We start from the raw sequence: 17,459 nt of genomic DNA, 5'->3' as shown, positions 1-17,459 counted from the left end.
GGAGGCATGGTGGCAACTTGTGGGGGCTGGGGCGTGCTAGAGTCCCTGTAAAAAGCCTCAGGCCATCAGTCATACGGGTTGTTCCTATCCATCTGGGGGACAGAGAGAGAGAGAGACATAACATCTAGAACACCAACATCAGTTGTGAGGACCTTAGGAGAGGCTCAGCAATAAGGTACTACAACACCCAGGCGCTAGAGGAAGGCTACTGATTTCCACCTGGATAAGGGGGACTCTGGATTTGCCTCCAAACCGGCCGGACTCTGTATGCCCTGTGGTCCCTACCTTGGACTGTGGATGCTGAAGCCTTCAGTAAAAGGTAAAGAGACTGCAACCTTGTGTCCTTGTTATTCACCTCACACCATCCACCACCTACACTCTGGGAAGCCCTGGGGATATACTTCACCTGTGGGAAGGTACACCATCTAGCTGCCATAACATCACCCCAGCGGACCCCTAAGCAGCATCGGTCACCTTGACTGAATACCACAGGTGGCGTCACAAACATTTCCCCTTTAAAGACCTTTCCCTTTTACAACGGACCTCCCGAGGGCCACGGACCGGGTCAGCCACCGTGACATCCCCCTTGTAAACCGAAGGACCCGCTACCGAGTACCCCACTGCCCTACACGGAGGCGATCCATTCCCACACTCATGAAGTCAGACAGAGGAGATGCATCTACTGTACATTGCAGGAGTTTATTATCCAGTCTACACAGAATGTGGCTCCCATGAGCCCAAGTGGGTTCACAATATCATCTCCCTCTATTCAATGGTTCTCAGATTCTTAAAGCTGACAGACCAATCCTCAGCTCATTAAAGAGAGGATGGCAATTACATTGTACCATGCGCACGTCGTGTGGACGGCAGTGTAACGTGACACAAGCCAAGGAACAAGTAATGTTACAGTGAATTTGCAATGTACCTTCTCAACCTCCACGGATTTCGGTGCCGGTGGTTGGTAATAATGGGAATGTTGCCTAAAGTCCCCCATGCTCACTGGGCCAATATCGTCCAAACGCACTGATCTTGGCAGGCCAAGGGTATGTGCAGACGATCCGGAAGCGGCACCACTTTGGATCCATGCTCGCTGCGTCCAAAGTGCTGCCGTCTGTTGAATGCAGTGAATTATCATCACTGACCATGCGGATTCACCACGCCCAACACATGGTTTGGGGGAAATTTATCTTGCGCAGACTAGCATCTCCACAAGAGAATAGACATGTTGCGGCTTGGAAAGACATGCTGCATGTTCATCTCTGCGGGGGAGCCGCAGGGGTCTCTGGCCACATAGTGGAGATGGGTTTCTTGAAATTCTCCACTATGCTGTAACATCTGGACGCTGCACAAGTACGGAGCATCCAACCCGCAGCATTTACTGATAGTGCTATCCCATAAGCGTATGTGCAGACTATAAAGAAATGACAGATGTCAGGGGGAAGAACCCGACAATATAAAAAATAGTTATAGAAAATTGCCAGCTATATAGTGTATGATAGTCATATATGTGTCAGGGGTGGCCTCAATGTGGCCTGATTGTTACAGTATGGTAACAGGGAAGGGGGAGGGGGGGGACAAGACTAGAGACACAATCGTATAGTCCATAGGTACAAATACAAAATCTTTATTGATCACATGACATCACATAACAAGTATGGGTAGACAAGGTTAATAAGGTGGGCAAACAAACAGCCATGCAGTGCAGTGGGCAGGTAAGACCAAATACATGCAGAGATTAAACTGTCCAATATATAGCTAAACTAGCCATTATAACACAGATCCACTGTCAAATGCATATAAAGTGTATACTCTGCACACATGTATTAAGCCAATGATATAAACCATGCTCACTAGGAGAACTTGATAATTGTGTACTATGTCTTTAAATCTTAGGGTCGCCCCCTGAGGAAGGAGCATTCTGAAACGTGCGTAGGGGTGGGAGGGCTGACCACAGGAGATTCCACCGCTGCACTCTACCAGGTAACCTTTGAGCAAGGCATATGCAATATACTTTTGAAATCCTAAGATTTAGGCCGGGGTCACACTTGCGAGTGCAATGCAAGAAACTCGCATGGATCTCTCGCATCAATTTCCGCCACGGCCGCCGAGACTCCGGACTGGAGCGTTTAGCTGCATAGAAATACATGCAGTCCAGAGTGCCGGCGGCCGTGCCGGGTATTGAGGCGAGAGTCATGTGAGTTTCTTGCATTGCACTCGCAACTGTGACCCTGGCCTTAAAGAAATAGTACACAATTATCAAGTTCTTTGAGCACGCTTTATGTCATTGCTTTGATACATGTGTACAGAGTAGACACTTTTTATGCATTTGACAGTGGATCTGTGTTATAATGGCTAGTTTAGCTATATATTGGACAGTTTAGTCACAGCATGTATTTGGTATTACTTGCCCACTGCACTGCATGGCTGTTTGCCCACCTTTTTAACCTTGCCTACCCATACTTGTTCATGTGATCAATAAAGATTGTGTTTGTACCTATGGACTATAAGATTGTGTCTTTTGGCTTGTCCCCCTGACAGGGCCAATGTCAGATGACTGTCAGCAGCTCTCAGAGGACACAGGAGGGATTGGCAGAACCAGGGTAACTAGCTTCCAGCCAAACCATCAAAGTTCTATTTTACAGACGTGGACAATCTTTAATTAGAGCCAATTGCTTATGTGTTGAAGTTGGGAAGGAAGAAGCACATGCAGACTGAAACGTGTAACTCAGCACAAAGCAATAATGGCCGGTACTGAGCCATCAGGACCCAACACCAGAGGTTGTCACCATTATGCTACCTTGTGAGATCAAGCACAGCATTGGATTCTAGACTAATGGATAGACGGGGAGCCCGGGGAAGCCACCTGGAGCCCGGGGAAGCCACCTGGAGCCCGTCACTACTCCGTTGTAATGGACTTGAACTGAATGCCTTCCATGGAGAGGAAGGAGATGCAGGGCAGCACCGTGCGGACAGGGAATGAGAAGTCCTCTCCTGAAGGCAGCCTTACAGTGATCTTGTCTGTCTGGTACTCAAAGCAAATCTGCAAAGACAAAACAGACAGGCAGCAGTGTTACAGTTCCATCCACGCAACCCATCCCGCTGGGGACGTTCAGCTCTGTGCGTGTCACATCTGCGCCCATGTGGGCAATTTTAGAGAAGTCAGAGGTACAAGTTTCTGCCTTACTTTCAGCTGAGATTAGGCCGACATGCTGCTGTGAGAACACCGACCCAGTTATAAAGGCTTCTAACAGTCCTGCACCATTTTTTATGGTGACTTTACGCAACATAAGAAGGTCTGCTGAAGGCCTCCAGGCACAAACATGTAATTGGAGCCAGCTTCATGAACACTTCTCGTCAAAGCCAACAGCCTTTCCCAGTGTATATGACAACATAAGGCTCACAAAATATGGACTAAACAAGAACTGGAATATAACTTGCTTTGCATGTGGAGACATTCACACTGGCACTAAGCAGACAAAACCCAATATAAAACCAAAGTAAGCAAACGCCCTGCAGTAACAGCAATAGTGCATGAAAATATAGGATGCCGTGTTCTCTTAATAAAACATAAAAGCATCTCACCACATCAGTGACCCCATTAGGATGACTTTTTACATTTATTTATTTTTTAAATCAAAATTATACTAACCAAGCGCCCTGTAGCATTTCCATGCCCCATTGCCATTTACTGCAGGGTATTTGCCGATTTTATTTTTATTCTGGGTTTTGACAATATATCCTAAGCCAACATGAGCTCAAAGTGACCTGAAACCAGCAACCACCTGATAAACACTGGAGGAGTAAAGTCTCCAAGAAGTGTTGCCCATTCTCACCGTAGTTTCCGCCCCTTGCTGGAAGGGAAACGTATCTTCTCTTTGTTCAGATCCCCAGTCATCCGCCTCCTTGGAATTGCAGACTATCTTTTGGATGTCTCCATATAGATCAAAACGAGGGTTGAAGTGGAGGAGAAAGTTTGAAGCATTTTCCCCCAAGTTTATTGCAAAGCTACAAAATAAGAAGAAATCCTGTTACATTGTTGCAATGTTGACCACTTGTGTGTTATGACTGGACAGTGTCACACGGTCCCGTTAGGAGCCCGATCAGGGCAGATGTCCGTCCACAAGGACGTCACACCAGCATGATCCTGCACACTGTGCGAATACGGATAGTGCAGGATCATGCTGGTGTGACGTCCTTGTGGACGGACATCTGCCCTGATCTACCTGGGGCAACAAGGCCATTGGTCACATGCTGCCCAGACTCTGCACTATCCGTATTCGCACAGAGTCTGGGCAGCATGTGACCAATGGCCTTGTTGCCCCAGGTAGATCAGGGCAGATGTCCGTCCACAAGGACGTCACACCAGCATGATCCCGCACACTGCGTGAATACGGATAGTGCAGAGTCTGGGCAGCATGTGACCAATGGCCTTGTTGCCCCAGGTAGATCAGGGCAGATGTCCGTCCACAAGGATGTCACACCAGCATGATCCCGCACACTGCGCGAATACGGATAGTGCAGAGTCTGGGCAGCATGTGACCAATGGCCTTGTTGCCCCAGGTAGATTGTCATTTTACCCGGTGTTTTGATGCCATTAGTGCCGTGGCTTGTGATCTGCCTTTTCCACCCTGCATTTACGGGTATCAGATGTGAAATTATCTTTTCATTTGTATAAATAATTCAGCCAATAACTATCACAAATCAGTGCCAAATACTTTATCTAGACAAGAATAATGGAATTGTAAGGTTGTACCCACACTTTATATAGCTGGCCGAGCAAGTCAAGGAGAATTACATCACTAGGAAGGATTTGTTTTGGGCCATCATAACAGTCTTCAATAAATGAAGCCTTATTGATTGGCTCTGTTCACACTACATGTGAAGTACATCTGATACATAGTAATGCTGTTTTGGGGCAGTACTCTATACTGCAAAAACTAACAAAACAGACGAAGGGAGACAACAAGTGATGTGCACTATATCAGATGATGTTTGAACAGAGTCCTCTGTGGCCGATTATCTCCTCCATGTGGCCAACCCACCATCTTCCTCTGCATGGCTGCCTTCTTGCCCTCATTCTCTCCTCTTCCTCTGTGGCTGGCCAGTAATCACTGGCAGACCTGGGATTGACCACTGTACGGCCAATGTTTGGTGGCAATACTGCTCTCAGGGTTGGTTTAGTTATTTCTATGCAGTAATAGTATTGTCATCTGCTGAGGAGCTCACTATACTCACCCAGCCATGCAGAATTAGTGGAGGAAGGAAGGTGGGCTAGCCAGGCGGAGGATGAGGGAGGAGAGAATGAGAGCAAGAAGACCGCCACACAGAAAAAGAGGGAGAAGGTGGCTGAGGGCCAACCACACAAAGAGAGGGAGAAGGTGGCTGAGGGCCAACCACACAAAGAGAGGGAGAAGGTGGCTGAGGGCCAACCACACAAAGAGAGGGAGAAGGTGGCTGAGGGCCTGCCACACAGAAAAAGAGGGAGAGGGAGGACAGAAAGAGTGCAAGAAGGCAGCCATGCAGAAGAGGGAGGAGGAGGATGGGGGTAGGAGGGACAGCCACATGGAGAAGATAGTCGGCCACAGAGGACTGTTCAAACATCATCTGACAGACAAGTGATGTGTGCTCCTTTGTCTGTTTTCTTAGTTTCTGCAGTATAGAGAGCACTGCCCAAAAGCAGCATTTATAGGAATATGTGTCAGATGTACAACCTTACAATTCCATTATTATTTCTTGTTGAAATAAAGAAAGATGGGTTGGATATTACATGCAAGTGTCCACATGGACCAATGATTTAGATGGGGGATAAATCTGCTCCGTTTTATGGATCAAAATAATGTATGCAAAGTAAAAGGTAGCACCCAAAAACCATTATGGCTGCAAGTTGCAGATGCGACTGACCAATTTTCAATTCAACTGTCTGAACCTGGCTTAATTGGAACAAGTTGTGTTAGTCAAACAGTAATCCCCATTTTCCATTACAAAACACTGAGAATGACCCTATAAGTGTTCATGGGGCAGATGGCACAGAGTACCGCCCTGCACGTGGATACTGTGTATGGTCAGAGATCAGATACCCACAATAATTCACTTAGCATTTTTCATCTTGCCTTCCCCCTACGGTAAAGGTATGTGCACAGCCAGGGGTATAACAATCAGTCGGCGAGGTTGTAACCGGGCACACCGATGCAAACTTCAACTGGATCTGCATCCTCCGACATCTGCTGAAGTGTATTGCAGCGCAGAGACCCTCCACGTCTGTTAGCGGCAATACACGCTGCCTGCCGGACACACACACACACACTTGTATGTTCTTATAAGATTTAGAACGCTATAAGGGCCCATACATCTGACTATATCCGGGAGTGGGGGTGGGCAAAATCCAAATTTTACATCGGGGCCCATCGGACTCCAGTTACGCCACTGTGCAAATTGTAAGCATTTGGTATAGAAATTTTGCCAATGCTTGTGAAAAATCCACCAAAAAAAAAGCATATTTTTCTGCCCTCATTAGGTTAGGTTCACACGTTGTTTTTTGTTTTTGTTTTTTTTTTGCTGCAGCCAAAGCCTGATCTCTTGGAAGTTAGAAAAGATGCAGACAAAATGTTCAGATTTGCTACTATCTAGCAAGTGTAGACCATACAAGGTGTTAGAACGTTTCATCAGTCGTTCGCCGGATGCATCGAAAATTGTCCAGCGGCCGGAGACAACGGACAAAGTAACGTTTTTTGTGTCCGTCGAAAAAAAAAAACGGACAGTGCCAGATCCGTCCGTTGTTTGCTCGAATGGAAGCCTATGGGGTGCTGGATCCGTCAAATGACAGAATCTGGCGCTGGATTCCGTTTTTTTTTTTTTTTAACGGAGCATACACCGATCCAATTAGCCAGATCCGCTAGTCAGATCCGACGCATCAGTTTTTCACAATCTGCAACAGATCCGTCGAGTCAACGGATTGTGACTGATGGCAGAACACTGATGTGTGAATGGGCCTTACTGGAAAAAGTTTTGTAAAAATATTAGAGTGACTATTCTGAAAAATAAAGCCGGGATTGATGTATGAAGCGCATCTGTGAGCAAAGGGCTGTGTCGGACTGGAGTAGTTTGGGCACACCAGAGAAAATCATTCTTGGGGCCCACAGTGCCCAAGAGGTGGTAGCTGCAGAGTCTTCTCTTAGCTTCCATCTTGTCAACCTGATAATCAGAGAATTTTTTCCAACTATGGACCTGTCCAAACAATCACCTGACAAACCAGCAAAACGCTCATTTGTTGGGTGCAATGATTATTATGTTAGATTTAAAAACCATCCTCATCGGCAGCATATAATTTTGTGTAAACAAGTCAAGTGCTGCAGAGAACAATTATATTCTAGAAGCACAGAAAGATTGTATTTAGTAGACATGTGCCACATACACATGCTAGACACAGGACTAGTGATGAGCAAGTATATTCATTACCAGTCACATGCTAGACGCAGGAAACACATGATTAGAGATGGACGGAAAAAAAAAAAAAATAAAGTTTGGATGGGGTACCTGAAGAGTACCCGGACCCCATTCACTTGAATGGATGGCTCGACCATACAGTGTTTGCCATAGTGTCATGTGCATGACAGAGCGGCAAACACTGCTTCTGATCAGTAGTAAAATCATTACCGCCGGTCAGACAGCCACGATTCCCATGCTGTCAAATGACAGTGTCAGCCCACAGCACTGATCAGAGTCATTGTTTTTCTTGCTGTGGAATAAGAATATTTTGGGGTTTCCCCTCGGCATAGCTCCATCTCCCAGATTTCCCCTGGATTGGGAGGGCTGAGATTGCTTTGGCAGAAAAAAAAAACGCTTCCTGGGTGGTCTTTGTTCAAGAAGGGCCTTCTTTCTATCCATGGCCTTCTCCAGGATTTCATCCAGAGCTGGCCCGAAGACATACTTTTAAAGGGAGTTCACACATACAACACATACTCTTAAAGCCCTTAAAGGGAATGGAGCATAGTGTTTTCTTATCTTTGAGGTTACATCTCCGCTCCACATCATGAGCCAGAGTGCCCTTCTGGCTGAGTTAGCCTGGACGGAAAATCTGGTGGCAATACGAATTGACTCCGTAGAGGCGTCAACCATGAACCAAGTCGCCTTCTAGAGTATGGCAAAAAAATTCTGCACTCAGACTTAACTTAATCAGATAAAGTGATTTAATGGTGTCCACGGTAAGTAAGGCTAGGTTCACATTGCGTTAGGGCAGTCCGTATAGCGCATACGCTAACGGACTGCGCTAACGCAATGTCCCAAAGGGGATCGCGTTTGCCGATCCAGCTGGGGCAGATGCCCGATCTGCGCTAGCGAGGAACGGACCGCAAACGCTGCAAGCAGCGTTCGAGGTCCGTCACTCAAATGACGGCACATAGCTAGCGATGCGTTCACCATTAAAAGCAATGGCGGCGTTAGCGGACTACGTTACACCGCGTTATAACGTAGTCCGTTAAACGAGTTCACACAACGCAGTGTGAACCTAGCCTTACAGAAGAAACATCTCGGTCCTATAGCCGGACCTTCATCAGTCACAATAGCTGATCGTGAACGGGAGCTGGTGGACCCGAAAGACTGTGGGTTTTCATTAAGGTCATAGATATAGATGGACACAGCCAGTATCTCAGGGGGATGGCCGGATCCGGCGATATTGCTTTCTGTGATCTAGAGCCAGCGTGTCCGGTCAGTGGAGGACGCGGTATCCACCGCACGGACTTGCAGTGTGGCGTTTCCAGCATGGGGGTTAAGACCTGCCTCCCTGTCTAAAGAAAGGTATTTTGGCGAAATTATAAAACGCTTTATTTTGGCAATAACTGCACCAAAAACTAAAAGAGCCACCTTGTTAGAATGCAGCATTACTGCTGCACAAGGTGGCTCTTTTAGTTTCTAACGGCTGGAGGGGGTGACAGAGACCCTTTAATCAGATCTTCATCAAGGGGAAATGGATGTCCCTCGAGCGTGGGAACTTTCCTGGAAAGCTCCCAGGCTCGAGTTCATATGAGGACAACCAGCAGAGGGCGCATCACTGCGACTGAAGGTAGCTATAGGTCACTGACCTACATTACCTTAATTTCCCGGGGTTTTGCAGGCAGGAGCACAGCTGCATTATAGCAGAGCTCCTGCCTGTAAAATATTTTAACCCCTTCAGATGGATTTACATCGTGGGACGTTACAGATCAACGGAAGGTATGTATATTGTTGGTTTATTATTTTTTATTTGTCACAGAGCGAGGGTCTTCAGGTGGATTGAGAGAGCAATAAAATATTAAAACAACCTGTGTGTTTATTTCATTAAAATACTTTTAAATAATGTGTGGGTGTTTTTTTTAAACCATTTCATACAATTGGATTAATAATGGATAGGTGTCAGAATTGATGCCTCTCCATTATTAATCTGGCTTAATGTCACCTTACAATAGCAAGGTGACATTAACCCTTCATTACCCCATATCCCACCACTACACGGGAATGGGAAGAGAGTGGCCAAGTGCCAGAATAGGCGCATCTGACAGATGTGCCTTTTCTGGGGTGGCTGGGGGCAGATGTTTTTAGCCGGGGGGGAAGGGGGGGCAATAGCCATGGACCCTCTCCAGGCTATTAATATCTGCCCTCAGTCACTGGCTTTACTACTCTGGCAGAGAAAATTGCGCAGGAGCCCACACCAATTTTTTCCACCATTTAACCCTTTAATTTAATAGCTAGAGCCACCAAATTTTGCACATACACACTACTAACATTAGTAGTGTGGAATATGCAAAAAAAATGGGGATATGAGATGGTTTACTGTATGTAATCATGTCTCATATCATGTCGGGTTTAGGAAGGAGATAGCAAAAGCCGGCAATTGAATTACCGGCTTTAAAGCTATCTCGCGCTGGATGCAATATTAATATACAGTGGGGCAAAAAAGTATTTAGTCAGTCAGCAATAGTGCAAGTTCTACCACTTAAAAAGATGAGAGGCGTCTGTAATTTACATCATAGGTAGACCTCAACTATGAGAGACAAACTGAGAAAAAAAAATCCAGAAAATCACTGTCTGTTTTTTTAACAATTTATTTGCATATTATGGTGGAAAATAAGTATTTGGTCAGAAACAAAATTTCATCTCAAAACTTTGTAATATATCCTTTGTTGGCAATGACAGAGGTCAAACGTTTTCTGTAAGTCTTCACAAGGTTGCCACACACTGTTGTTGGTATGTTGGCCCATTCCTCCATGCAGATCTCCTCTAGAGCAGTGATGTTTTTAGCTTTTCGCTTGGCAACACGGACTTTCAACTCTCTCCAAAGGTTTTCTATAGGGTTGAGATCTGGAGACTGGCAAGGCCACTCCAGGACCTTGAAATGCTTCTTACGAAGCCACTCCTTCGTTGCCCTGGCGGTGTGCTTTGGATCATTGTCATGTTGAAAGACCCAGCCACGTTTCATCTTCAATGCCCTTGCTGATGGAAGGAGGTTTGCACTCAAAATCTCACGATACATGGCCCCATTCATTCTTTCATGTACCCGGATCAGTCGTCCTGGCCCCTTTGCAGAGAAACAGCCCCAAAGCATGATGTTTCCACCACCATGCTTTACAGTAGGTATGGTGTTTGATGGATGCAACTCAGTATTATTTTTCCTCCAAACACGACAAGTTGTGTTTCTACCAAACAGTTCCAGTTTGGTTTCATCAGACCATAGGACATTCTCCCAAAACTCCTCTGGATCATCCAAATGCTCTCTAGCAAACTTCAGATGGGCCCGGACATGTACTGGCTTAAGCAGTGGGACACGTCTGGCACTGCAGGATCTGAGTCCATGGTGGCATAGTGTGTTACTTATGGTAGGCCTTGTTACATTGGTCCCAGCTCTCTGCAGTTCATTCACTAGGTCCCCCCGGGTGGTTCTGGGATTTTTGCTCACCGTTCTTGTGATCATTCTGACCCCACGGGGTGGGATTTTGCGTGGAGCCCCAGATCGAGGGAGATTATCAGTGGTCTTGTATGTCTTCCATTTTCTAATTATTGCTCCCACTGTTGATTTCTTCACTCCAAGCTGGTTGGCTATTGCAGATTCAGTCTTCCCAGCCTGGTGCAGGGCTACAATTTTGTTTCTGGTGTCCTTTGACAGCTCTTTGGTCTTCACCATAGTGGAGTTTGGAGTCAGACTGTTTGAGGGTGTGCACAGGTGTCTTTTTATACTGATAACAAGTTTAAACAGGTGCCATTACTACAGGTAATGAGTGGAGGAAAGAGGAGACTCTTAAAGAAGAAGTTACAGGTCTGTGAGAGCCAGAAATCTTGATTGTTTGTTTCTGACCAAATACTTATTTTCCACCATAATATGCAAATAAATTGTTAAAAAAACAGACAATGTGATTTTCTGGATTTTTTTTTCTCAGTTTGTCTCCCATAGTTGAGGTCTTCCCATGATGTAAATTACAGACGCCTCTCATCTTTTTAAGTGGTGGAACTTGCACTATTGCTGACTGACTAAATACTTTTTTGCCCCACTGTATATACACATATGTGTCCACTGAGATATATATATCTATCACAGCAGCACATGTACATGAATCTAGGCCATGTGAAAACACAGACAAATGTTTGATATGAATCATTTCTCAAAAATATTTTTTCTAAAAATGGGAAGAAAAACATTAGACTCGAACAAAGACGACCCAGGAAAACATATTCAGAAGGGAGGTAAGAACATTTCTAAAACAATCCACAGTGAGGAGATTGGAACAAAACAAAATCCTCTAAACTGCATGCTCGCAAACGCCAGAAGCCTGACAAACAAGATGGAAGAACTAGAAGCAGAAATATCTACAGGTAACTTTGACATAGTGGGAATAACCGAGACATGGTTAGATGAAAGCTATGACTGGGCAGTTAACTTACAGGGTTACAGTCTGTTTAGAAAGGATCGTAAAAATCGGAGAGGAGGAGGGGTTTGTCTCTATGTAAAGTCTTGTCTAAAGTCCACTTTAAGGGAGGATATTAGCGAAGGGAATGAGGATGTCGAGTCCATATGGGTTGAAATTCATGGAGGGAAAAATGGTAACAAAATTCTCATTAGGGTCTGTTACAAACCCCCAAATATAACAGAAAGCATGGAAAGTCTACTTCTAAAGCAGATAGATGAAGCTGCAACCCATAATGAGGTCCTGGTTATGGGGGACTTTAACTACCCGGATATTAACTGGGAAACAGAAACCTGTGAAACCCATAAAGGCAACAGGTTTCTGCTAATAACCAAGAAAAATTATCTTTCACAATTGGTGCAGAATCCAACCAGAGGAGCAGCACTTTTAGACCTAATACTATCTAATAGACCTGACAGAATAACAAATCTGCAGGTGGTTGGGCATTTAGGAAATAGCGACCACAATATTGTGCAGTTTCACCTGTCTTTCACTAGGGGGACTTGTCAGGGAGTCACAAAAACATTGAACTTTAGGAAGGCAAAGTTTGACCAGCTTAGAGATGCCCTTAATCTGGTAGACTGGGACAATATCCTCAGAAATGAGAATACAGATAATAAATGGGAAATGTTTAAGAACATCCTAAATAGGCAGTGTAAGCGGTTTATACCTTGTGGGAATAAAAGGACTAGAAATAGGAAAAACCCAATGTGGCTAAACAAAGAAGACAGGCAATTAACAGTAAAAAGAAAGCATTTGCACTACTAAAGCAGGATGGCACCATTGAAGCTCTAAAAAACTATAGGGAGAAAAATACTTTATCTAAAAAACTAATTAAAGCTGCCAAAAAGGAAACAGAGAAGCACATTGCTAAGGAGAGTAAAACTAATCCCAAACTGTTCTTCAACTATATCAATAGTAAAAGAATAAAAACTGAAAATGTAGGCCCCTTAAAAAATAGTGAGGAAAGAATGGTTGTAGATGACGAGGAAAAAGCTAACATATTAAACACCTTCTTCTCCACGGTATTCACGGTGGAAAATGAAATGCTAGGTGAAATCCCAAGAAACAATGAAAACCCTATATTAAGGGTCACCAATCTAACCCAAGAAGAGGTGCGAAACCGGCTAAATAAGATTAAAATAGATAAATCTCCGGGTCCGGATGGCATACACCCACGAGTACTAAGAGAACTAAGTAATGTAATAGATAAACCATTATTTCTTATTTTTAGTGACTATAGCGACAGGGTCTGTTCCGCAGGACTGGCGCATAGCAAATGTGGTGCCAATATTCAAAAAGGGCTCTAAAAGTGAACCTGGAAATTATAGGCCAGTAAGTCTAACCTCTATTGTTGGTAAAATATTTGAAGGGTTTCTGAGGGATGTTATTCTGGATTATCTCAATGAGAATAACTGTTTAACTCCATATCAGCATGGGTTTATGAGAAATCGCTCCTGTCAAACCAATCTAATCAGTTTTTATGAAGAGGTAAGCTATAGGCTGGACCACGGTGAGTCATTGGACGTGGTATATCTCGATTTTTCCAAAGCGTTTGATACCGTGCCGCACAAGAGGTTGGTACACAAAATGAGAATGCTTGGTCTGGGGGAAAATGTGTGTAAATGGGTAACTGGCTTAGTGATAGAAAGCAGAGGGTGGTTATAAATGGTATAGTCTCTAACTGGGTCGCTGTGACCAGTGGGGTACCGCAGGGGTCAGTATTGGGACCTGTTCTCTTCAACATATTCATTAATGATCTGGTAGAAGGTTTACACAGTAAAATATCGATATTTGCAGATGATACAAAACTATGTAAAGCAGTTAATACAAGAGAAGATAGTATTCTGCTACAGATGGATCTGGATAAGTTGGAAACTTGGGCTGAAAGGTGGCAGATGAGGTTTAACAATGATAAATGTAAGGTTATACACATGGGAAGAGGGAATCAATATCACCATTACACACTGAACGGGAAACCACTGGGTAAATCTGACAGGGAGAAGGACTTGGGGATCCTAGTTAATGATAAACTTACCTGGAGCAGCCAGGCAGCAGCTGCCAAGGCAAACAGGATCATGGGGTGCATTAAAAGAGGTCTGGATACACATGATGAGAGCATTATACTGCCTCTGAACAAATCCCTAGTTAGACCGCACATGGAGTACTGTGTCCAGTTTTGGGCACCGGTGCTCAGGAAGGATATAATGGAACTAGAGAGAGTACAAAGGAGGGCAACAAAATTAATAAAGGGGATGGGAGAACTACAATACCCAGATAGATTAGCGAAATTAGGATTATTTAGTCTAGAAAAAAGACGACTGAGGGGCGATCTAATAACCATGTATAAGTATATAAGGGGACAATACAAATATCTCGCTGAGGATCTGTTTATACCAAGGAAGGTGACGGGCACAAGGGGGCATTCTTTGCGTCTGGAGGAGAGAAGGTTTTTCCACCAACATAGAAGAGGATTCTTTACTGTTAGGGCAGTGAGAATCTGGAATTGCTTGCCTGAGGAGGTGGTGATGGCGAACTCAGTCGAGGGGTTCAAGAGAGGCCTGGATGTCTTCCTGGAGCAGAACAATATTGTATCATACAATTATTAGGTTCTGTAGAAGGACGTAGATCTGGGTATTTATTATGATGGAATATAGGCTGAACTGGATGGACAAATGTCTTTTTTCGGCCTTACTAACTATGTTACTATGTATATATAAAATGAAGATTCTTAGCACATAAATTGGCCAATTCATGTGTGCCCATCAACCACGGCCGTGGTTGATGGGCACACATGAATTGGCCAATTTATGCGCTAAGAATCTTCATTTTATCTATAACTAAGTTTTATGAAAAAATATTTTTGAGAAATAGGATTCATATCGAACATTTGTCTGTGTTTTCACATTGCCTAGATTCATGTACATGTGCTGCTGTGTTCTTTTATATCTATATGATACAGCTTGCATGTATTCACATTGGGAGTGCTGGTTGGATATTCTCTATCTATATATACACAGTATATATGTTTTTATGATTTTTTTTAGCTCATGGATCCATTGTATATCCGTATGTCGGTTTTGCAAGCCTGCGAGAAAAACACGCAGTACGGATGCCATACGGATTACATACGGAGGATGCCATGCGCAAAATACGCTGACACACCCTGCCTACGGAGGAGCTACGGACCACTATTTTGGGGACTTTTCTGCATATTACAGCCGTAATTTACGGACCGTATTTTTATATGCTGAGTGTGAGGCCGGCCTTAGGCTGTCGTCACACGCTCAGTATTCGGTCAGTATTTTACATCAGTATTTGTAGCCAAAATCAGGAGTGGAACAATTAGAGGAAAAGTATAAACTTCTGCATTTATCACCCACTCCTGGTTTTGGCTACAAATACCGATGTAAAATACTGACCAAATACTGTTAGTGTGACGGCAGCCTTAGACTTTTCCTCTGATTGTTCCTCTCCTGGTTTTGGCTACAAATACTGACCAAACACTGCAGTGTGAATGCCGCCTTACGTTTTGTGACCATCTGTGCAGACAAAAGAAAAAGAAAACGCTACACATGTGCATCGTGTGGGTTGGGATCATGTTACTCTAGTGCTGCACTTATTTTCCAGATGTTCTAAGAAAATTATATTTTTGGAAGTTTGAAAGGAAAGTATTTTTGAGCCGACTCCGTAGCTGCACAATCCCAGAAGGGATGAGATCGCGCATCTGGAGAAGTTTAGCCGCAGTTACAGAAATAACTATTACCCTTTGCAGTCCGGGGGGATGAAGCCCTTGATTTCCACGCAGTGCCCCGCTGTCAGGTTGAGATTGGTTAGGACCACACCCTGCACACAAGGGATGAACACAATGAAGAGTTAACAGTCATGCGAGGAGTCTAAATATAGGGCAGAGTTGGCTCCTGCACAACTCCCACCGCCATCATCTTCATCACCCTCAACTGCCGAAAAAACCCTCCAAAGTCACAGGCAGAATTGCAGGAAGTTAGACACATCATCCCCTTATACAGGGAGGGGGCAGAGGGCTGTATTTAAAGGGTTAAACGCCACCAGTTGCCGAACCTCTGGCTGTCTAAAATGGGGAAATAGAGAGTTAACTACTCTGTATAGAGAGCAGCGGTGGACGCTCAGCTCTCAGGAGCCGGCAAGAGAACCGTTATAACAGCCGCCGCCAGTCTGTACGGTAACTAGATAGGAAAGATGATCTAGATGGGGAAGGGGGGGGGGGTAGTGGGACGTTGTGCCCCAAACATAGCCCACGTCCCAGCCCCACACAAATCCCACAACATAGCCCACGTCCCAGCCCAAAACAAATCCCACAACATAGCCCATGTCCCAGCCCCCCACAACATAGCCCATGTCCCAGCCCCCCACATAGCCCACGTCCCAGCCCAAAACAAATCCCACAACATAGCCCACGTCCGAGCCCAAAACAAATCCTACAACATAGCCCATGTCTCAGCCCCACACAAATCCCACAACATAGCCCACGTCCCAGCCCCACACAAATCCCACAACATAGCCCAAGTCCCAGCCCAAAACAAATCCCACAACAAAGCCCACGTCCCAGCCCAAAACAAATCCCACAACAAAGCCCACGTCCCAGCCCAAAACAAATCCCACAACATAGCCCATGTCCCAGCCCCCCACAACATAGCCCATGTCCCAGCCCCCCACATAGCCCACGTCCCAGCCCAAAACAAATCCCACAACATAGCCCACGTCCGAGCCCAAAACAAATCCTACAACATAGCCCATGTCTCAGCCCCACACAAATCCCACAGCCCAACCCCACTCACAGCAGCAGCTGCCATCATCCTTCTGCTCCAGAGTCGCCTTGTAGAGCAGCTGATCAGCCCTATGTATATATAGTGGCCTCAGCCAATCAGAGAAGGGGGCGTGGTCTATCACAACCAAAACTTAACCTCTTAAGGACCAAGCCACTTTGTAGCTTATTGACCTGTCTCATTTTTAAAATCTGACCAGTGTCACTTTATGAGGTAATAATTCTGGAGCTTCAGGGATTCTGAGATTGTTTTTTTTCGTGACATATTGTACTTTATGTTAGTGGTAAATTTGGGTAGCTATTATTTGCATATATATATATATATATATATATATATATATATATATACTAGATTGTGGCCCGATTCGAACGCATCGGGTATTCTAGAATATGCATGTCCCCGTAGTATATGGACAATGATGATTCCAGAATTCGCGGCAGACTGTGCCCGTCGCTGATTGGTCGAGGCAACCTTTATGACATCATCGTCGCCATGGCAACCATTATGACATCTACGTCGATACTGTGCCCGTCGCTGAATCAGAAACGTAAGATTTCTACGTCCTTTATGACATCATCGTCGCTGTGCCCGTAGCTGATTGGTCGAGGCCTGGCAGCCTCGACCAATCAGAGACGCGGGATGTCTACGTCCTTTATGACATCATCGTCGCTGTGCCCGTTGCTGATTGGTCGAGGCCTGGCGGCCTCGACCAATCAGAGAGCCG

The 17,459-nt window shown here is 45.0% G+C and overlaps 1 protein-coding gene across 1 annotated transcript; it reads right to left on the bottom strand.

Moving 5' to 3' along the window:
• Positions 1-680: 680 nt before the first annotated feature.
• On the bottom strand, positions 681-16,790 carry LOC138647151 (galectin-1-like). The gene is made up of 4 exons (XM_069735946.1): positions 16,748-16,790; positions 15,697-15,776; positions 3,834-4,005; positions 681-3,040 (listed from the first exon to the last, which is right to left on the bottom strand). Exons 1-4 carry the CDS (start codon positions 16,763-16,765, stop codon positions 2,897-2,899), a joined length of 414 nt encoding a protein of 137 aa, XP_069592047.1. The 5' UTR covers positions 16,766-16,790; the 3' UTR covers positions 681-2,896.
• Positions 16,791-17,459: the final 669 nt, after the last annotated feature.

Source organism: Ranitomeya imitator, chromosome 8 (assembly GCF_032444005.1).
Source record: "Ranitomeya imitator isolate aRanImi1 chromosome 8, aRanImi1.pri, whole genome shotgun sequence".
In the NCBI taxonomy this organism is placed as follows: domain Eukaryota; kingdom Metazoa; phylum Chordata; class Amphibia; order Anura; family Dendrobatidae; genus Ranitomeya; species Ranitomeya imitator.
Note: the sequence above shows the minus strand (reverse complement) of the source record. Positions and strands in the feature narration are given on the sequence as shown.